Source organism: Ostrea edulis, chromosome 2 (genome assembly GCF_947568905.1).
Source record: "Ostrea edulis chromosome 2, xbOstEdul1.1, whole genome shotgun sequence".
NCBI lineage: Eukaryota > Metazoa > Mollusca > Bivalvia > Ostreida > Ostreidae > Ostrea > Ostrea edulis.
The window spans coordinates 20,291,109-20,314,451 of NC_079165.1; the positions used below are offsets into that span (position 1 = coordinate 20,291,109).

General features: G+C 35.4%; 1 protein-coding gene across 4 annotated transcripts; it reads right to left on the minus strand.

Moving 5' to 3' along the window:
* Window positions 1-1,870: 1,870 nt before the first annotated feature.
* LOC125681840 (synaptotagmin-like protein 5) lies at window positions 1,871-23,058 on the minus strand. Of its 4 annotated transcripts, XR_008800530.1 has the most exons (8): window positions 21,508-23,058; window positions 18,255-18,531; window positions 9,620-14,696; window positions 7,407-7,634; window positions 4,383-4,528; window positions 2,988-3,112; window positions 2,464-2,566; window positions 1,871-2,250 (listed from the first exon to the last, which is right to left on the minus strand). XR_008800530.1 is itself a non-coding variant. In XM_056156386.1 (3 exons), the coding sequence occupies exons 1-3, from the start codon at window positions 3,092-3,094 to the stop codon at window positions 2,059-2,061; spliced, it is 402 nt and encodes a 133-aa protein (XP_056012361.1). In that variant the 5' UTR covers window positions 3,095-4,301; the 3' UTR covers window positions 1,871-2,058. The 4 variants fall into 4 exon arrangements, 1 of the variants encoding a protein (XP_056012361.1); XR_008800531.1 differs by lacking the exon at window positions 4,383-4,528; XR_008800532.1 differs by lacking the exons at window positions 4,383-4,528; window positions 7,407-7,634 and having other exon boundaries at window positions 13,488-14,696; window positions 21,508-23,046.
* Window positions 23,059-23,343: the final 285 nt, after the last annotated feature.

The window sequence follows — 23,343 nt, forward strand, 5'->3', positions numbered from 1 at the left end:
AATATGCTTTGGTTCCAGCTGACAAAGCTAGTAACAACATTGTTTTTGTTTGTAAGGCTCATTATTACAACTGTATTTTAAACGAACTTGGCATTAATTCTACTTTTGGTAATCATACTTATACTCCAACTGCCCTTTCAAAAGACGAAATTCTTCAAAACCATGATTCAGTTTTAGACACATTTAATATTCCAGTCAATCGGTCGAATGAATATGAGTTACCGTACCTATACTGGATTCCTAAACTACATAAAAACCCTTACAAACAAAGATACATTGCTGGATCCAGTAAGTGCTCTACCAAGCCCCTATCTTTGCTCCTCACGAAAATGTTAACAGCCGTGAAGGAGAAACTTCAAACTTACTGTGCGACTACATATGCCAAAAGTGGTGTTAATCAAATGTGGATTCTAAAAATTCTAAAGAACTTTTAGTAAACTTGAAATCACAGAATTTTTCCCAAATCAATAGCATTAAAACCTATAACTTTTCAACACTATACACGACCATTCCTCACGATAAATTAAAGACTAGACTTTTTGACATCATAGACAGTTGCTTCTTCAACAAAAACGGAAAACGGAAATATTCATATGTAGTGATCAGTCATTCAAAAACTTACTTTGTTAAACACCACTCTGATTCCACGCACAAGTACTCTGAAGTTGAAATGAAAAATATGCTAGAGTTCCTCATTGGCAATATCTTCGTGGTCTTTGGTGATCAGGTCTTCCAACAGTCTGTTGGAATTCCCATGGGCACGAATTGTGCTCCTTTGTTAGCCGACCTGTTTTTATATTCATATGAAGCAGAATTTATTCAAAAACTTCTACGTGAGAAGAAAAAATCTCTTGCTGTGACCTTCAATTCGACTTTTAGATATATCGATGATGTTTTGTCTATTAACAATGATATCTTTCATTCATATGTCGATTTGATATATCCCTGTGAGCTCGAAATAAAGGACACCACAGAGTCGTTCACTTCTGCTTCATACTTAGATATTTTATTGAAAGTAGACATTAACGGCAAACTGACAACTCAACTGTATGACAAACGGGATGATTTCAGCTTCTCCATCGTCAACTTCCCACATTTATGTAGCAATATTCCATTATCACCTGCATATGGTGTTTATATATCTCAACTGATTCGATATGCAAGAGCTTGTTCTGGGTATAGTCAGTTTTTAAATCGAGGTAAGCTACTGACAAACAAGTTGATGGTACAGGGATTTCAACAGTCTCGATTGAAGTCAGCATTTCGCAAATTCTATGGTCGTTATAACGATCTAGTTCGTCAATACAACCTCGCATTGGGTCAAATGCTGTGTGACGTGTTTTATACCGATTGTTGAGCCGTTCTTGGCACACTGATTTTGACTGCGGATGGCTCCGTTTACCTGATCAGGATATGGGGCTCACGGCGGGTGTGACCGGTCAACAGGGGATGCTTACTCCTCCTAGGCACCTGATCCCACCTCTGGTGTGTCCAGGGGTCCGTGTTTGCCCAACTATCTATTTTGTATTGCTTGTAGGAGTTATGAGATTGATCACTGTTCGTTATCTTCACCTTGCATCTAGAATTTTCTATACAGGTTACATGTAAATTTGTGGGAAATGACTTTGCAGCAATTGGAAAAAGTAACATCAACAAAAATTAGAAGAAAAAGAAATATCCAGACAACAGAATATTGATTTTCATCTTAATTGAGGAGAGTTTAAATGATTTAATTCTCTTTGAGGGAATGTTCCCCCCAACTGAATATTGTACAACAGTACTGTACCTGGACCAGACTCTATAACGTCGAAATGTACGTCCTAATCATTCAATGGCGATATATATATATCTACAACCGTAGGGTTTTGTATGCGTATTTTATATACTTTTTTGTTTCATTTTATTTTATATCGTATTATCTATATCTTTATCCAAATGAATATAAAAATTAGAGCATAATTATTTACATTTAAATTATATATGCTATGACTGAAAATTGTAACAATGAAAGAAAATCTTATAAATGTACAAATTCAAAACAATTGGTTCATGCATCAGTCATATCATGAAACAAGTATGGTGCGTATCTTTTTGTTCAATCTTATACCATTTCGAACACAATTCGCCGCAGCGGGAATCAGCCAATGGGATTGTGACTTCGCCGATACTGAAGTTCCTTCCGTATTTATTGTAGTGCCATACAGTCACCAACAACGCCGAACCGCCCATGTCTGCTTTTGATATATAATACTAAAAAAAATTGAGAAAACAATTAATTTAGTGCATTTATGTGTAATAATGTATATTATATCATAAATTCCAACAGGTTTGATTGGTGGATTCTATTTGAATTTATGAAATAATATATACATCGAATACTCCCGTGAATTCCAAATAAAGATATTGGAATTTAAAACTTTAATACGCTGTTAATAGCGTCAGTAAAGGATGGCTTCATCTTACCCGAAACAACTCATAGAATCTCGGGTTAGTTGTGGCAGGCAGGACTCTCGTTTTCCTTTTGCCATATTTGATTTCAGCAACGACAACGTAGGATTTCACATACCTAGAAATAAAGTGAAATACCATTATTGCTCTGATTTTTGGTGATGCATAACGCGCTCAAGGATTCGGACATAAATTCTACTTGTCATACAGGTTGATAAAAGTACTTATTTCAACCATCAAAATCACAAAATACATTGAATTACTCTACCCAAGTTGATTGTTATGATATTGAGAAAATCACCAAAATTCGTCAGAGATACAAACAGAAATTAATTATATCCATGGAAGTTTGGATGCTCCTTTGCAAAAGAGATATTCCTCAGATCTCAGAGATTTTGCAAGCCATGATTTAATTTTCGAACTTTTTCTTCTCCAAATGCTAACCTTATTTTTTGATAGTCGAAATTAAGGACCTGATTACCGAGAAGAAAAGTTTGACATAGTTATTTTTTGGTGGTATATTCATGATATTGTCTTACGGGTTTGAGTGTTGTTTCTTTCCATCCACTACTGGAAGGTCACGACACTCCATGATGGTCACATCGAGGCTCTGCGTGCTGTAGTTATATTTTAGGCCTATAGACATGGCAGGGTCACCTTCAGTCTGCAGTATATATTAGTATTCTGTTGTGGTCCAATAATGTTGCTAGACTATCAGTGTTGTTTTCTTATTTGCGTAATAATTAACTTTAAAATGGAGGTCGTATGTCGCCACAAGCGTTAGCATGTTAAAGAAGCCAAGGGCATTATGAGATCTAGAAAAAAAATCCTGTTCTGCATATCTAAGCTAAATCAAAATATTCAACAACAGTATAAAATAAAGTTGACTAACTGATTGAATATTGTATAACGTCCCTCTCGAGAAACTTTCACTCATATGGAGACGTCATCATTGCCGGTGAAGGGCTGCAAAATTTAGGTCTATGCTCGAGTTGGCGCTTACAGCCTTTGAGCAGGGAGGGCTCTTTATCGTGCCATGCCTGCTGTGACACGGGACCTCGGTCTTTGCAGTCTCATCCGAAGGACCACTCCATTTAGTCGCCTCTTACGACAGGCAAGGGGTACTGAGGACCTATTCTAACCCGGATTCTTCAATCGAAATTCAAATGTATGAATCCACTTACCGTACACGATAATATGGGGGTGATTTCATGTTATTCCCAAGTTAGAAGGTTAACTTTTTCTATATTCTTTCTTACTCCCATGTATAATACTCTAACCAATCACATCCATCGTTTACAAACTGACACATGCGCAGTATCCTTGCAAGACCGACATGTTGCTACCACGCTAACCTCCGTGAAAGACAGGGTAACTTGGGTATAGTTCAAATGTCACAATACGTCATATAAGAGTTGACACTCCGTTCGGTTGCAACTCGGGTATGTATAATTCGTTTACACCAAGAACAATTTTAGATTGGAATTCACTTCCGGAGGCACTTATAAACACCACAAAACCAGAGTTGTTCAAGTCAGCACTGCAGGAAAGTTACTAGTGCGACTAATACCTCCACTCTCACACAAACTAGAGGAGTTCAAGTCAGCACTGCAGAAAAGTTACCAGCGCGACTAATACCTAGACCCTCACACAAACCAGAGGAGTTCAAGTCAGCACTGCAGGGAAGTTACCAGCGCGACTAATACCTCGACGCTCACACAAACCATTATGAACCTAAATTACATGTAATCAATAAATACTGGTGCTGGTGCACAAAACATGCTCTGAGCAGGTTCCCCTTTTTTACTTTGATTTTCCCTCATTTGGGCTAATCCGCACCCCCCCACACACACACACACCATCACAGTACCAAACATGGGGATTTAGACATTGTGCACAATCAAGAACCATATCTGCCCTTCTAAAAAATCTACCTCTCATATGGGCCCATCCACCTTCCCTCACAGCTACAGACCTTTTGTTGGACCCTGCATGTTTTCACCGGAATTTCTTCAGCAACTGACCACGTGTCTTAGTTTCGTATTTGCACCCATCTATATGCTAGGAATCATGGTGACACCTACATGTTGTATATCAACATTTTTATTAAGCACTCAGCTACATTTGACATGCATCCTAAAACTATTGTATGTAAAACTTATACGGTACCAATTTTGATGCACCAGATGCGCATTTCAACAAATAATGTCTCTTCAGTGATGCTCAACCGAAATGTTTGAAATCCGAAATAACTATGAAGTTTTAGAGCTATTATAGCCAAAAACAGCGTGCCAAAAAAAAAGTGGAATCAAATTCGTCTAAGGATAAGAGCTATGCGTGAGGGAGATAATCCTTGATTTTGAAATGAATTTCTAAATTTTATAACAGCAATTGAATATACATCCGTATTTTCAAGCTAGTAACGAAGTACTTATCTACTGGGCTGTAGAGACCCTCGGGGACTAACAGTCCACCAGCATTTTACATTTTCCATTTTTACATGTATACATTTTTACACATGTAATATCACTTCAAATATGGGGTATTTCCATTTTTTGAAAAAGTTGGCCGGGCCTATAGTGCGAAACTGTCCCCTGCTACCTCAAGTCAGCACTGCAGGAAAGTTACCAGTGCGATTAATACCTCCACGCGCACACACCAAGTTCCTCAATGATATATACTCACTCAGTGAGTTCTTTTTGAGTTTGATACAGATACAGATACCGAAGTCGCCCCTAGTGGTTAAGATGCTCGCGTCAAACCTAAGATTGTTTCTTCGCCAAGTGTCTGGCATTCCTGCAGTAGAGGTGACAGTCACGGGTCTTTCGGGTATGACCTTGAAAACTGAGCTCCCCTGTCACGGTAACCGTTGCTAAAACAAAGAACTCCCAGTTCTACGACCGTAAGCATAGATCAAAGTGTGTGACACTTAAACTAGTGACGTCTTTACATGAATGAACATATCTGAAATGAGGCCAAAAAAAAACCCAAACAAACAAAAAAACAATAAAAAAAAAAAAAAAACAACGAAATAGCATACATGTAGGTCACTTTTTGTTTATATTATCCAGAACTACTACACTATGTATATGCACAGTGTGTTTCAGAAAAACATAGGCATTTCATTCATTAATATTATACATCAAAGGAAAATTGCAGTGATTTTGTTTTAAATGATACAACCTTTCCCATTTAGGCTCTGAAAATATTTTTACATGCAGAAGAATGCTTGCATATTTTCTGTCTCACCATGTACATATATAAACTCACGGTTTTATCTTGTGTGACTGGATGTTTTTAATTCATTTTATGAGTATTTGTCAGTAAATTCTCTAATTACAGATTGTCAGTCTGGTTTTAGGCCAAAACACTCATGTGAAAGTACTCTTATTTCTCTAGTAGATAGATGGCTTAAAAATATTGATGAAGGTAAACTTACTGGTGTAATTTTTTATAGACTTACGGAAAGCATTTGACACTATAAATCACAAGATTTTATTACACAAACTCAAGTCATTTGGCATATGCAATGATACTTTTGAATGGTTTAAATCATATCTAACAAATCGTACACAGAGAGTTATTTGGAAAGGCAATTTATCGGATGAAAGAAATGTAACCATTGGAGTTCCGCAAGGCTCTATTTTAGGCCCATTGTTTTTTATCCTGTATATTAATGACTATCCACAAGCACTGAAACATTCTCATGTAAATATGTATGCAGATGATACTTCACAAGATGTAACAGATAAGTCAGTGGAAAATATTGAGTCAAAGATGTGTGAAGATCTTCAGCGCAGTATAATGTGGATTAAGGAAAATAAATTAAGCTTAAACCTGTCTAAAACTCAATGTATGCTTATTGGATCGGCACAAAAATTATCAAAGTATCGAAAATCAAATTTAGTGATAAATAACCATGTCATAGAATGTGTTCAGGAGTCAAAATTACTTGGTATTATTATTGATGAAACTTTGTCCTGGAAAAGTCATATAGAATCACTTATGAACAAGATTTCCAAGAGAATTGGCATTTTAAGAAGAATAAGATATTTTATGTCAAACGATGCGCTCCTGAAGATTTTTAATACTATGATTTTTCCACATTTTACATATTGTTGTACTATATGGAGCAATCCAAGAAATGCTGAAAATGTGAATAAGCTTTTTATATTGCAAAAACGAGCTGCAAGGGTAATTCTTAACATCAGAAATTTTGAAACACCATCTAATGTCATGTTTACAGAACTTAACTGGTTGCCTCTATCAGATTACTTTGTCTATAGAAAAGTCATTTTAGTGTATAAAGTTTTACATGGTTTAATGCCAGATTATTTAAATGTTTTTAAATATGTATCAGAAGTCAGTCAGAGGCAAACTAGAAATTCTTATTCAAATATATTGTATATACCCAGGGCAAAAACAGAATATTATAGAAGATCTTTCAGCATTTCAGGGAGCACAGTGTGGAATGCCTTGAGTCAAAATATAAGAAACTCAACGAGTGTTGCGTGTTTTAAGAGAAATTATCTTAGAGATTATCACCATACTTTTTAAGCTTCATTTTGTATTCTATTTATCTTACATTCATAATTATTTCTTAAGTTTATATGTATTCTACTTCTTTTAATCTGTGTTTATTTTACTAATATCTGTCTGTATGTATGTTATATGCAGGACCATATTGAAAACTAGCGTTATCGCTAAATATGTAATCCTGGATAAATAAAGGCCTTATTATTATTATTATTATATATATCCAAATCGACTCCAAGCCTACTTTCTAAAAACAAAAGATACTTTGGAACTTAACCCTTTTTTGCTAGAGATGTTTCAATTACATGCAAGTAAATAGAGTAGTTTCCAGTTACATGAAATCCAAATAATTTGACCAAATATTTAACTAAATTAATATTCATTTATAAAAAAAAAAATATAGGAGAGAGAGAAAACCCTACCTTTTTTTCCCACGTTCAAAAGGTCATCAAAAGACGAAAACGCTAAGTCCCCCTCTTTGATTGAGCTCTGTTCGTCGAACTGAGAAATGCAATAACTCTCGCAGTCATCCTCCCAGTATGTCGTGTTCTCAAAGCACGGACAATCCGTTACACGTGCACTCTGTTGCCAGTAAGTATTTGTCCAATATGTACTTAGATAGGATTCTGGGTTCCCAACAGTGCCCGAACCTATCAAAAATTCTTGTTATTTGAAGTCAGATGTAATGCAATGTGTGAGTGTGTTTATTTCAAAAACAAACTTCATGAAAAAGATTTTTTTTTTACCTTACCATTACCGTATCTCTGGAAGATATGAATGTACAATCGTGGTAACTTACGAAGTTGAAAAGAACCACGCGCGCTAAATTGGATTCCCACCTAACTCGTATATTTTAAAAAGCTTTGCAATTTTGCTAATTACATGTTTAATGCAAAGTAGAATCCATTAGCAATTGATTATTAACTTTAATATTAACTGAATGATTGCTCTTAATTTCAACACCTTTTGATTATGGGGGAGAAAAATATGTTCCTTAAAACCGGGCTTTAAAACGTTATATATTTCAAAATACTTATTGATATCAATAAATAACCATTTGTCAAATTACTTCACATTATTGAGTAAAAAAAAAGTTTATCTTCATCCCTCACACTTTAATCTCATTTGCAATTGATCACAGAGTGAACAATTTCGCTTTGTTTTGGTCTGTAAACATACCCCCCCCCCTCCTCCCCCGTGTAACAATAATTAAAAATTGGTATTAATTTGCTAAATGACAATTTATAATACCTGCAAAAAAGAATTTGTGTTTCACGTGGGGGGATGAATTTTGAAAATATTTTCCGTTTTAAGGAGGTACTCTACATTGTCATAATGGCTGACTTCTTTTAAAACATGGATGAAAATATGAATATCAGCAATATTTGTCTATTCATTTATAGAATTCTTGCCTAGCTGAGTACCTCAGTAGGTTAGCACGTCGAGATGATGTAATGTATATCGCGTGTTTTTCTCAGATTGCTTTCAACTAAAACTGCATTTTTTGCCTAAACAAAGTAAATTTGAAAGTTTTCAATTTCAAATTATTATTGTACATATCTTCCTCTTTTCATCCATATCAAATGTCTCAGGTGTAGCATACTTCCCATCTTCGCTAGCAAGGATGACGATCCACGGTGTTTCTCTATAGAATAGAGAAACACCGTGGATCGTCACCCTTGGCTAGCGAAGATGCATACATGTACATCCTTAAATCCATTGATTCCAATATAGTGAAATACCTTATTTAACCCAAATTAGAGAGTTATCTCTCTTTGTTTTGTCAAATAAATCAACTTTTATGAAAATTCATATAATTATCTACATATTGACATAAAAAAAATCATTTAAAAATGATAACTTTTGAAAATTGACCGGAAGGTAGGCGGTGAAACAATACTATCGTTGGCAATTCTTTAACGATTATTAATTACTTATTGTCATTACTAGTATATGTATATACCAGTATGATCTCCTTGTTATAGAGTTGCGGGGACTTATAGTACTTGTACCTTGTGCGTTTGTTTGTTGGTTGGTCGACCTTGATTGTTTACAAGTTTCAAACTTACAAAAATGGTGTATCCAATCCATTGTCAAATTAAAATATGTACATGTGAAAGGTCACCTTCATTAACGGGTAAAATGTTAAATCTTGTGAACAAGAAAAATAGATATCGGTCCCTAAATACTATTCAGTTTTCTCACCCCATTGAATCCCCCCAATGTACCCCAATCCCCTTCAATCTACATTTGTAAAAATAAATAAATAAATAAAAAAAATTAAAATTAAAAAAAACATATTATGCATATTTAAATACATTGCCCTATCATATCTTTGCTCCTCACGAAAATGTTAACAGCTGTGAAGGAGAAACTTCAAACTTACTGTGCGACTACATATGCCAGAAGTGGTGTTAATCAAATGTGGATTCTAAAAAATTCTAAAGAACTTTTAGTAAACTTGAAATCACAGAATTTTTCCCAAATCAATAGCATAAAAACCTATGACTTTTCAACACTATACACGACCATTCCTCACGATAAATCAAAGACTAGACTTTTTGACATCATAGACAGTTGCTTCTTCAACAAAAACGGAAATATTCGTATCTTGATCAGTCATTCAAAAACTTACTTTGTTAAACACCACTCTGATTCCACGCACAAGTACTCTGAAGTTGAAATAAAAAATATGCTACAGTTCCTCATTGACAATATCTTCGTGGTCTTTGGTGATCAGGTCTTCCAACAGTCTGTTGGAATTCCCATGGGCACGAATTGTGCAGCTTTGTTAGCTGGCCTGTTTTTATATTCATATGAAGCAGAATTTATTCAAAAACTTCTACGTGAGAAGAAAAAATCTCTCGCTGTGACCTTCAATTCGACTTTTAGATATATCGATGACGTTTTGTCTATTAACAATGATAGCTTTCATTCATATGTCGATTTGATATATCCCTGTGAGCTCGAAATAAAGGACACCACAGAGTCGTCCACTTCTGCTTCATACTTAGATATTTTATTGAAAGTAGACATTAACGGCAAACTAACAACTCAACTGTATGACAAACGGGATGATTTCAGCTTCTCCATCGTCAACTTCCCACATTTATGTAGCAATATTCCATTATCACCTGCATATGGTGTTTATATATCTCAACTGATTCGATATGCAAGAGCTTGTTCAGGGTATAGTCAGTTTTTAAATCGAGGTAAGCTACTGACAAACAAGTTGATGGTACAGGGTTTTCAACAGTCTCGATTGAAGTCAGCATTTCGCAAATTCTATGGTCGTTATAACGATCTAGTTCGTCAATACAATCTCGCATTGGGTCAAATGCTGTCTGACGTGTTTCATACCGATTGTTAAGCCGTTCTTGGCACACTGATTTTGACTGCGGATAACTCCGTTTACCTGATCAGGATATGGGGCTCACGGCGGGTGTGACCGGTCAACAGGGGATGCTTACTCCTCCTAGGCACCTGATCCCAACTCTGGTGTGTCCAGGGGTCCGTGTTTGCCCAACTATCTATTTTGCATTGCTTGTAGGAGTTATGAGATTGATCACTGTTCGTTATCTTCACCTTGCATCCTTGAATATGTCCTGGCCCGAAGATCAAGTCCAGTGAAATTGGGGTTCGACTTGTAAAAATATTACCTATACAAGACCGTCAGATCCGTGCTTTCTGTCAATATTACTGCCTATCAGTTATATTAGTATAGAATATTAATTATATAATTATAGGGATGTATTTTTAATTGCTGTTACAAAATTTAGAAATTCATTTCAAAATTAAGGATTATCTCCCTCATGCATAGCTCTTATCCTTGGACGAATTTGGCTCCACTTTTTTGGCACGCTGTTTTTGGCTATATTTAGCTCTAAAACTTCATAGTTATTTCGGATTTCAAACATTTCGGTTGAGCATCACTGAAGAGACATTGTTTGTCGAAATGCGCATCTGGTGCATCAAAATTGGTACCGTATAAGATTTACATTATGACCCCTGGGTCGAGGCCTCTGCTGGTGGACTGTTAGTCCCCGAGGGTCTCTACAGCCCAGTAGCTAAGTACTTCGTTACTAGCTTGAAAATACGGATGTATATTTAATTGCTGTTACAAAATTTAGAAATTCATTTCAAAATTAAGGATTATCTCCCTCATGCATAGCTCTTATCCTTGGACGAATTTGGCTCCACTTTTTTGGCACGCTGTTTTTGGCTATATTTAGCTTTAAAACTTCATAGTTATTTCGGATTTCAAAGATTTCAGTTGAGCATCACTGAAGAGACATTATTTGTCGAAATGCGCATCTGGTGCATCAAAATTGGTACCAAATAAGTTTTACATTACCATCTACTAAAATGGAGTATATAATAATAATAATAATACCATATTTATATAGCACCCTTTTCATACACTATGTACGCTCAAAGGTGCTTTACAATGCATATATACCTTACAAGAGAATGTTATACACATAATACATAGAAAATAAATAAAACATTAAAAGCTGTACCTATCCTCATTTTACATAAAAACATGAAAACACAAGATACCATAAATATGCTAGATATGAATAAACATCAGTTTCAGGGCGTATTAAAATAATAATAATAATGAAATACACACACGCACGCACAGCATATAATGTCTCAGGTATAATACATTAAAACATACAATTCCCTTTTCTTTTTCTTTTTTTATAAAACATCACAAAATGGTACTCGAAAGCTAAGACACACAGTCTTTAGTTTTCACAGTTTTTCACAGAATCTAACCTACACGAATGACTGAAATGTTAGAAACGTGTCCTGGAAAACTTGATGGAAAAAATGTGTTTTCAGTGACTTCTTGAATGCACACAGTGTTCTACAGTCCCTTACATGTTCTGGAAGGGCATTCCACAGTTTTATATGATTGTCATCAGATTCAATGAAGGCACTGGTTCTATTACAGATTAAATCTACAGTATTCATGTAACTGGTTTAATGTACTTTTGAACTAACTATCTCTCTCTCTCTCTTTCTTCAAAGTTCTTCTCAAAACTGAAGAAAGTAATTATTTGTGTATGATTTAGGTCAGTGAATTTCTCTTTGGTTTAGTAACTAGTCCAGATACAGAGGCCCGGATGGCTAACTACTCAAAAAACAAATTTTTCTCAGGGTAAAGAATAGTTTAGGTTGGACCACTGGCAATTGCGTCGCTTGGGGTCGAATTTTACTATTACTCTTTAATAGTAAATTCGACCCCAAGCGATGCCTGTGGGTTGGACGCGGCGCCGGGTACGAGTATCAAACCCGGGTCTCCCTGATAAAGTACATGTAGGCAGCATTATTTTTCCCCTCTTTATTTTCCCAAATATTAGATTGATTGAATGATTGTATTTAACGTCCCTCTCAAGATTCCAAATATCAGACATTCAGAGTTCATCAAGATATGAATAAGAAAAAATGCTATACCTGTATAATTCCATAACAACATTTCAAGACACCAATCCATGGTTGCGTTCAGTCTCTTGCTATCTGTTTTCCCAGCTGGACTACGTAGATCCAGGACCATTGCCCTCCCATATCATCGCACTCTCTTCTCGGTAAATAATACTTATAATCGCATCTATTTTCAGAATTTCTCATGTTCTTGTTGTGAACCCGTGACATTACAAAACATTTTACTGGTAGGAATGTGGTCTGGGGAAAATGTATAACATTTTAAGATCAACCATGTTATACGGTATATTATTTATCAAGCTAGTTTTCAGTTGGATTTCAGACTGCTTCCTTCTTACACAGCAACTTTGATATGCAATTTCTTGACTATGTTGTCAATTTCATAGAAACAATTCGTGTCATGTTGAGTATGTGTCGAACTTATTTAGCGTTGCACTGAATTTGCCATTATATTCAATAAAGACGCCAAAACACCTGTTTATGGTAATGTTTATTTCTCGGGATAATCGCGTTTTAGCGGGAACATCTCGCTATAGGGGAAGTGTTCCCAACCTGGATAAGTGTAATATCCTGATGGGCAATAGTTCTATCGACACTAAAATATATTTTGAAAATTATGATATTTTAAGATTTGTTCTGATTAACTATACATTTTTCGTTCATAAAATAATAATCAAAAATGATTATATGCATTTTAATGCATAATAACTCATCATTTTCAAACCACTGACTACAGTTACCTTATATGCAATATTATATAGTCATCTATGCTTCAGATATTTGGTTTTCATTGATCAGTTTCCTATAAGATTAGTGTAGCGGACAGTATAAGAGGGAACTTATACTGCCTCGCTAGAGAGCTAACTTTTCTAGTGATGTGGTAGAGTCTCTCTCTTGATCATGCATTTAGTTAAGCAACAGCGAGCGTGATCAGTACTTGGCAGGGTGACCGCTACACGTTGCATTAGCTTTACATCTGATTACTATCAGTCTGTATGTCCTTTTATTTGTTTTTTTTTCTCTCTCCATTAACTTTCACATCTCAATAATACCTTTTTGTCATTGATTTTTTTTCACCAGTGATAGCATTGATTGATGCCAGAAGGGGCAGAGGTGGAGGAAGATGGTTCCGCTTTTCTGGTCGTTCTCGGTCATCCTCCAAATTCTCTGGTAGTAGGATATCCTCAAAAAGCCAACTGAGAACTGCTATATTGCTGGGCTCAGTGTATGGTGCTACACGATGGAAAAGACGGCATGGTTACAGATCCCAAGGGGATTGTAAGTTAATAGGAAGTAATATCGAGGATTGTAAGTTAATAGAAAGTAATATCGAGGATTTGTAAGTTAATAGGAAGTAATATCGAGGATTGTAAGTTAATAGAAAGTAATATCGGGGATTGTAAGTTAATAGAAAGTAATATTGGGGATTGTAAGTTAATGGGAAGTAATATCGAGGATTGTAAGTTAATAGAAAGTAATATTGGGGATTGTAAGTTAATAGAAAGTAATATCGAGGATTTACTCAAATATCTAGAATAATTGTGTTGTCATTTTTTCAATTATTTTTAACTTTATATAGATATTTGTTTCATTGTTATTAATGTTAACTTATTTAAATGTTTTGTTTTCTGCCAACATAAAATGCCATTAAAGGGGATGGGGGATTATTTCAATATTCACTAGATAGGTAGCAGGATACAAGAATATATAAGATTTTCCAAATCTGATAAGATTTCAACATTTTCGGCATAGGCGGGAAAAGGAGGTATACACTGTTATTATTAGTAAATCTATGTCTAATTAGAACTCAATTATTCAGGAAGTTAACCAGGGTTGTGTGTCAATACACACTGTCAGAGATGGAATACGAACTGTCAGAAATTCCCATGCATACACCCATAACTAGATATTGTGTGTCCAACATTCTTACTAACTGAAGATTAATATCTCAAACTTTTATATTTGAAATAGACTTATCACTGTCTAATTTATATTGTATTAGCATAATACTGCTGTCTGAATATATGCTTTGAGGACCACAATATAAGCTAGTTCTAAACCTAATTGTGTTCTCCTGTATAAATAAAGGACATTATTATTATTACACAACAGTCAAAAAGTGAAGAAAAAATGAATTCCGTCACCAAATACACAGAACATTTCTGTTGTTTACAAAAAACTGTTTCCCATTACAAACCAGCTGTATACACTTGTTAGGTCTCCTGAGTAAACTCCAGCTGGGCCTTTCGACTCTTTAGTTTCTGTAAAAAGATGTGCAATGAATTATAACAATACTTATGGTGAACTTATACTAGCAATATTCGTATATAGGATACTTCTACATAGAATCCAAAGAAATGTCATTCTAGCACTCAGTATCTTGTTTAACACATCATGTGTACTAACACTTCTTTTTATACAGTAAATTTCATATTATATCTGACTGTCCTTTACACAAACCTAATTTCTATGAAAATAAATTGTTATATAATTCTCAATTGGGATCTTTAAAGATGTTCCCCAAACATCAATGAGTACAGAATCCAAAAATTTCAAAACTATTAATTCAAATCCAAACAAGAGATGTTTGTAAAACATATATGCCCCCATGGTGCAAAATTGAAAAGGGTTATACACATGCATCATCTAATTTTATAGTAGTATCACCAATTAAAAATATTGAGAAGACAATATCTTCCTATGTCAGGAGTGGATTGACCATGTGACCTAAAAATCAATATGGGTCATCTACTCATTATGCTTTGCCAGTGTACCAAGTTTAGTGTCAATCAATCAAATAATTCTTAAAGTATAGGAGACAATATATTACTATGTACAGTTTAACCCTTGACCTTTGACCTTAAAATCATTAGGGGTCATCTTCTCCTTATGCTGTACCAGTGTGCCAAGTTTGATTATGTCAAGCAAAGGATTCTCAAGATATTGAGTGGTCAGTATTGTCTATGCCCAGTTTGACCTTTGACCATGTGACCTCAAAATCCTTTGGAGTCATCTGCTTCTTAAGATGTACCAGTGTATCAAGTTTGATGTCTGTCAAGCAAAGGGTTCTCGAGATATTGAGTGGACAGTACCTCCCTATGTCCAGTTTGACCTTTGACCATGTGACCTCAAAATCACTAAGGGTCATTTATCTTAAGATGTACCAGTGTAGCAAGTTTGATGTCTGTCAAGCAAAGGGTTCTCAAGATATTGAGTGGTCAGTATCTTCCTATTTCCAGTTTGACCTTTGACCATGTGATTTCGAAATCACTACAGGTCATCTACTTCTTAAGATGTACCAGTGTACCAAGTTTGATGTCTGTCAAGCAAAAAGTTCTCAAGATATTGAGTGGTCAGTATCTTCTTATGTTCAGTTTGACCTTTGATCATGTGACCTCAAGATCACTAAGGGTCATCTACTTCTTAAGATGTACCAATGTACCAAGTTTGATGTCTGTCAAGCAAAGAGTTCTCAAGATATTGAGTGGTCAGTATCTTCCTATGTCCAGTTTGACCTTTGAACATGTCACCTCAAAATCACTAAGGGTCATCTTCATTTTAGGATGTACCGGTGTACTAAGTTTGATGTCTGTCAAACAAACGATTTTCAAGATATTGAGTAGAAGGTGTATTCCTGTGTCCAGTTTGACACTTGATCTTTGACCATGCTACATCAAAATCAATGGAGGTCACTTACTCCTTACAATGTACTTGAGCACCAAGTTTGATGTACAACGGACTGAGATAAAATTCAAACTAGATTTGTAACTTGTTATGGCAAAGCAATGTACTAAATATCAAATGTATATCTGTAAGAAACAGAGCAAAAAGTGCTTAAAACTGATCTGACAGACAGACGGACGGAGTGCAAACCTAAAGTCCCTTTCCATTTTGTCGATAGGGGACTAAACACAACCTCTAAGAGATCGTATCATAGTGCTTTGTAAAAGAGAGGTGACTTTGATTTAAAATGCTCAGTTTGTTTGAAAAATGCAAACATTAGAAAATATATGTATGGCCTTGACCTTTGACCCTAAATTCAAGGTCAAAAGAGTAAGAACCAGAATTAAGAAAACCTAAACTGAGTACATGTAATAGTATCAAAGATATTCAAGTCAAAACATAAAATTAATGGGATGGTAACTGGAGTTGACAAGAATTCAAGGTCACAAAACATCTACTGTATTTGAGAAAAGCTAGCGCTCAAACAAAAAAACTGCAGACATTCAAGGACAATAACCAGGTTTAAGGGTCTTCAGATCCCTTTGATTGATCTCTCACTGGATTTTTTTTAAAGTGAATTCATGAGTAAATGTTTTGTGTCTCTGTATCTTTCGATTTAGTAACTAAGAATAGCAATAACAGTTTTTTTTAAAGCAAGTCAGTGTTTAGCAAATGTTTGATGTTCATAGAATTTAAAGTTAGAGAAAAGTAATAAAAACAAGGATCAGATTCAAAATTCAAGTATGTAGGTTGATATCTGATTATTTCTCAAAAAGCATTGTATTATGAACTAACAAGAGGCCCATGGGCCACATCGCTCACCTGAGTCACCTTGGCCCATATTTGAAGACTTTCCATATATATTTGCATGTAAAACCTTAGTTCCAATTATGGCCCCAACTACCCCTGGAGGCTACGATTTTTGCAAACTTGAATCTACACTACGTCAGGAAAGCCTTCATGTAAATGTCAACTTCTTTGGCCCAATGGTTCTTGAGAAGAAGATTTTTAAAGATGTTTCCTATATTTGTATGTAAAACTTTGACCCTCCCCGATTTGTGGCCCCATCTTACCCCCGGGGGCCATGATTTGAACAAACTTGAATCTGCACCATGTCAGAAAGTTTTCTTGTAAATATCAGCTTTTCTGACTCAGTGGTTCTTGAGAAGAAGATTTTAACTATATATTTGTATGTAAAACTTTGATTCCCAATTGTGGCCCCATCCAACCCCTGGGGCCCATGATTTGAACAAAGTTGAATCTGCACTATGTCAGAAAGTTTTCATGTAAAAATCAGCTTTTCTGGCTCAGTGGTTCTTGAGAAGAAGATTTTTCCTATATATTTGTATGTAAAACTTTGATCCCCTATTGTGGCCCCATTCAACCCCCGGGGCCCATGATTTGAACAAACTTGAATCTGCATTATGTCAGGAAGCTTTCATGTAAATCTCAGCTTTTCTGGCTTAGTGGTTCTTGAGAAGAAGATTTTTAAAGTTTTTCCCTATATATTTGTATGTAAAACTTTGATCCCCCCTTGTGGCCCCATCCTATCCCCGGGGGCCATGATTTGAACAAACGTGAATCTGCGATATGTCAGGAAGCTTTCAGGTAAATTTCAGCTCTTCTGGCCCAGTGGTTCATGAGAAGAAGATTTTTAAATGACCCCACCCTATTTTTGCATTTTTTGTATTATCTCCCGTTTGAAAGGGACATGACCCTTCATTTGAACAAATTGGAAAGCCCTTCACCCAAGGATGCTTTTGGCCAAGTTTGGTTGAAATTGGCCCAGTGCTTCTGGAGAAGAAGTCGAAAATGTGAAAAGTTTACAGATGGACGACGGACAAAATGTGATCAGAAAAGCTCACTTGAACCTTCGGTTCAGGTGAGCTATAAAGTGTTTCAATATGTCTTAAAGAGTGATAGCATTTTGATGGTAAGAAAAAATAATAAACAGAACAATATCAATATTACTTTCAACAGAAAAATGGAAAGCTCTAAATACATGGACCCCAATGCTCATTACAATTGTTCCATTTTCTTGTCATAGTGACTATCCTTCAACTGTTCAGTAACGAATCCTTAAATGGTATGCTCACATAAAACTGGTATCCTAGCTTCTTACTTCTGTGGTGCTTTTAACATGTTTAATCAAAATGGTCTTCTGACACCAAAACTTGAGTCAATATGGTCCTTGTCCAGATCCGTCTGGTTGCTTCCTAGATAAATAGACTACCACTTTACTGAATCAAGATGGACTTGTGACAGGAGGAGTGTTCATCCATTGTAACACTGAAAGTTGGTTCCATTCTCATGGGCTCTCTTTCATATCATATGGGGAGTCAGTCATGGAATGCATCTTCTGCTCATCTAGTTCTAAAAAAAACAGTAAACAAAAATTAATCCTATGTAACATATGGTATATCAAGACTGAGTAGACACATCGTTACTTTGCTCAATTCTGTCTTCATTTTGCCAGTGGCTGATATAAAAACGCACACACATTGAGACCAAAAATAAATAAGAGGCCATTGGGCCACATAGCTCACCTAAGTCACCTTGGCTCATATTTTAAGATTTTTCCTATTCGCATGTAAAACTTTGATCGCTATTGTGGCCCCAACCTACTCCCAGGGGCCCTGATTTTTACAAAATTGAATCTGCACTATGTCATGAAGCTTTCGTGTAAATGTAAACTTCCCTGGCAAGTGATTTTTAATGATTTTCCCTATATATTTGTATACAAGATTTTGATCCCCTACTGTGGCTCCATCATACCCCCGGGGACAATGATATTTACAAACTTGAATCTGTGCCAGACAGCCTTGATGTAAATTCCCACTTTCCTGGCCCAGTAATTATTAAGAAGATTTTCCCTATATATTTGTATGTAAAATTTCAATCCCCTAATGTCGCCTCATCTTACCCCCCCCCCCCCGCCCCACGGGGCCATGATTTTAACAAATTTAAATCTGCACTAAGTCAGGAAGCTTTCATGTAAATTTCAGCTCTTCTGGCCCAGTGGTTCTTGAGAAGATTTTTAAATGACCCCACCCTATTTTTTGCATTTTTGTGATTATTTCCCCTTTGAAGGGGACATGACCCTTCATTTGAACAAACTTGAAAGCCCTTCACCCAAGGATGTAAAAATGTAAAGAGTTTACAGATGGACAGATGAAGGACAACAGTCGATCAGAAAAGCTCACTTGAGCTTTCAGTTCAGGTGAGCTAATAAAAGAAATAGTGGTATAGGATTTGACATAATATATATATATATATACAAGCACATGAAGATAAGCAAATCCATTACTTATTATCATATAATAATTATATTATGTTGTAGATGTATTTATAACTAGAATAAACCTTACAAGTTACCTAAAATGCCTCAAAACCCTGGAGCCCTATCCCCCCTTTAACAAATCCTGAATCCACCACTGCATGCATTTACATGTACAAGATCACTTCAGGATTCTAAAATAGCAAATTTTATTGCTGGTAGTGTTTTTGGTACAGTAATTTTAATTAGATTTATTTTGTGTACATGTGACATTGTTTATAAATGCATATATGTGTTTATCTATATGCACATGATTACATAAAAAACTAGCAGACATCTGACAATTTCAAAGAAAATTATATAATACAGGACACATTATTTGACTAGAGGCCACCAAGATCATTATGACTATATACACCAGTTTATGTGTTAGATTTCAGAACTACTACCTTTCTAGTGGTCTAACTCAATGCATTCGAGTACCTAAATTCATCAGTATAGTTAGACAATAGCAAGTGAGTAGATTAATTAATATCCAGGGTCACCAAAAAATGTAGGTTGGGTGGTGGATTGTATTTTTATGAGAAAAGACATTGATGACAAAAGTTATTTTTGTCAACAGATGGGTGTCAATTAAGAAGGAATGCTACACCAGAAAAATTTGATGAGGATGAAAATGGAGGATATGTACATTTTGAAATTGAAAACTTTTAAATTTACTTTCTTTAGTCAAAAAATGTTGTTTTAGTAAAAAGTAATCGAGGAAAAAAAAATTAAAACCCCTGATATTTACCGTGCCAGGAAAACGTCAGAACCGGCTCCATTACGTAAACTGGAAATTCACCGCCTCCTTTTGGAGGCGGCATTCTCGGGCCGATTTTAAATACTTTGGAGTCGAATTCAATGTTAAACTCATAATTAATCAATAAAACGATTCCAGTTTACGTAATGGTGCCGGTTCTGACATTTTCCTGGCACAGTAAATATCAAAAGCCAGGAAAACGTCAAATATTTCGGATTAATACAAACTATATGTATAAATTACGGGTGATTTCAACGTCATAATATCATATGAATAATAAGGGGCCTCCGTGGCCGAGTGGTTAGAGCATCGAGCTCAAAATCACGCGACCTCTCACCTCTGTTGGCGAGGGTTCCAATCCCACTCATGCCGTTAAGTGAGAAAGTTTCCCAGTTTACTTTCGGAAGGTTGATGGTCTCTTCCCAGGTACATTGTATCTGGGTTCTCTCTTCCACCAATAAAAACTGGGTGCCACCATATAACTGAAAAATTGTTGAGTGTGGCGGAAAACATCAATCAATCAATCAATCATATGAATAATATCTTTGCACATGTTCTATACTGAAAATTTGAAATTGCTACAATACCAAAGAGAAAAATATATGACAGAAAATTTTAAACAAATTTGTATACAGCTTAGAACTTGATAGCCTTGGTCAATACAGCTAAAATATTGCAACATTTTCCCAATGATATGAATATATAGCCCTGTGCGTTGTGCCTTACTTTTTCATTGTGACATTGTATGGTGTGAAGTGCATTGCTCAACTTGAAGGTAGATTTATGTACAGCACTGAGACTTTTGGAGGGATTAGCCTTAACTTAGTTGTGTAGCAGTGAGGGTTCTTTATCGTGCCAATACCTACCGTGATATGGGGCCTTTGGTTTTAACATCATGCCTAAAACACCTGTGCCTTTCACTTCTAATGCTGAGGGATTGGCACAGGATTTACTTCTTATCTTTAATTTGATGCTGCACCATAATTGAGAATAGAAACTATTTCTAGGACTAAAAAATTCGGATGGTTAACTGGAAATAGTTTGTAGATATTTGTATGGCTAATATGCAATAGTCGTAATATCATTTGGTCCCTACATACATCACTGTAAACAGTATTATACGTAATAACCCCCCCCCCCCCCCCCCACTAAATTTCTCAAAGACTACAATGCAAAACCATTTCAAATTTCACATAAACTAGATCTATATAAGGACCTTGTAATCACAACACAAAATCAAACGTTATATGTAAAACCTTTCACCACTTACTGGAACATTCCACCATTGTATAGATCTAAGGCATACTGCATGCTTGGAGGTTGTCCTTGCATTTCGTATTTCCTTATCATTAGAATGAATATTCCTGCATCGACCTGTTCATCCTTTAATCCATAGATTTATCGTTTAGAAGGCCACACACAACATATGCACTACCCCATGCAAATGCAATGATGAATCCGCAACATCGTGAATAAAAACGTTTCAAGTCAACACCGGAAATACCTACAATGATATATAGAGAGAAAGAATAGGTTAGATAACGTCCTGTTTCCGAATCGGGACAGGATATTTTTTAATATTTTTTTTTTGTATTCAAAATTCTAAAAGGTGAATATCAAGCATGTTTTGATGTGGTCTGTTGTGATTATGAAATGAATATTAAATATCATTGCTCTTTTATGAGAAAATGAAATTTGTATAGTCAGAGATAACATGATATCCCGTCAAAAATCGTTTAAATGAGACGGCAATTGCCAGTATTGGCTATGGACAGACTCATACTAAAATATTCAGTGAGGATGCATAATGGAAGATTGTTTTAAAAAGTTCCAGAAATTTTTACTCAATACCCTCTAAAAGACATACCTGAATGATGCCCAACAACAGTAGACGTCTCCAATTCTCAGAAAAATCTTTGGATCTTCCATTCAATCAAAACATGACATGGTTCCATTTGAGTCACGCTAGGTTTTCTCTCACAAACAACAATCAATTTTGCCCGCCGAAAATTACAACCAATCAGCGATCAGGAGAGGATTTATGGGAAAACATACTTTTATAGATATATAATTTATTTTGTGTGTAAATTGTTTCACAAACGTCTGAATTTAAAAAATCATGCATGTGTTAAATTTCTGCATCGTTTTTCTATATCATAGGATTTTTTTTAAATAGCGTCCCTGCGACTCTAAGTTCAAAATGGCCGCCCTTTGTTTACAATTTTAAATGTAAATAATCTGTAGTGTGCTTTATGTTGTATTATAATGAAAAGTTTACGTTTATTAGAGGTCTAAAAATCATGAAATAAACTCAATACCGGTGTAGCATACAGTCACACAAACTTTCTTCTGCATCTTTATGGGGTATTATAAGGTGCCCCTCTTCTGCCCGACTTTTCTCTGTTCTCACAATATGAGCTATAAAGCAATGGTATATACAAGACTGGACATTCTGCATGTGAGATAACCAAATACATGGAAATGTTTTGAAGAATGAACTGCTTTTTTCTTAGCAACACATTAATTTCGCCTCGCAATTGTCAAGGATATTTGTAAACACATGTACATGTACGTGTGCCCCTCAGCCATCTACTTTCATTTAAAGTGGTTTCTTAACTACTGGAGTCTCAATTTTTACTGAACTAAACCGTTGAAATCCTTAGATGATAGATGAAACACAGGAACTACATACTAAATTCAAGTAATTGCTTAAGTTTCTTTTTCTATAATTAGTATCTCAGTCGGGATGCATGTCAGTAAAAATAAAATATTGATTCTACAAATGTATAATAAAAATCAACAGTTAGACATTCAAAAGGACTAAGACCATGTTTATCAAAATTCGGCCTAACGTCCAAAGTGAATAATTTTTTGTTAGAAATATGCTATAACATGTTCTTTTCCTATAATGTACTGGTTTTTATATGTAGAGTTCGTGAAAGAACACTATTTTTAGGTTTACATTACTAGTATAAATCCTATAATTTGCTCTACTTTTTAAGATTGCGTCATACAACGTCGCTATATATATTATTAGAAGTGGTAGCGTATTGTAAAACATAATTATGCAATGAGCGGTTTAATATATAATAAGATCTTGAAAAAG

Bases quoted from the DNA above. Each gene is read 5' to 3' on its own strand.
- LOC125681840 (XM_056156386.1), bottom strand. From the start codon at position 3,094: ATGTCTATAGGCCTAAAATATAACTACAGCACGCAGAGCCTCGATGTG. The intron at 2,567-2,987 runs GTAAGACAATAT...CTTTATTTCTAG, and splicing joins AAGAAACAACACTCAAACCC to GTATGTGAAATCCTACGTTG. The intron at 2,251-2,463 runs GTAAGATGAAGC...AATTTTTTTTAG, and splicing joins GATTCTATGAGTTGTTTCGG to TATTATATATCAAAAGCAGA.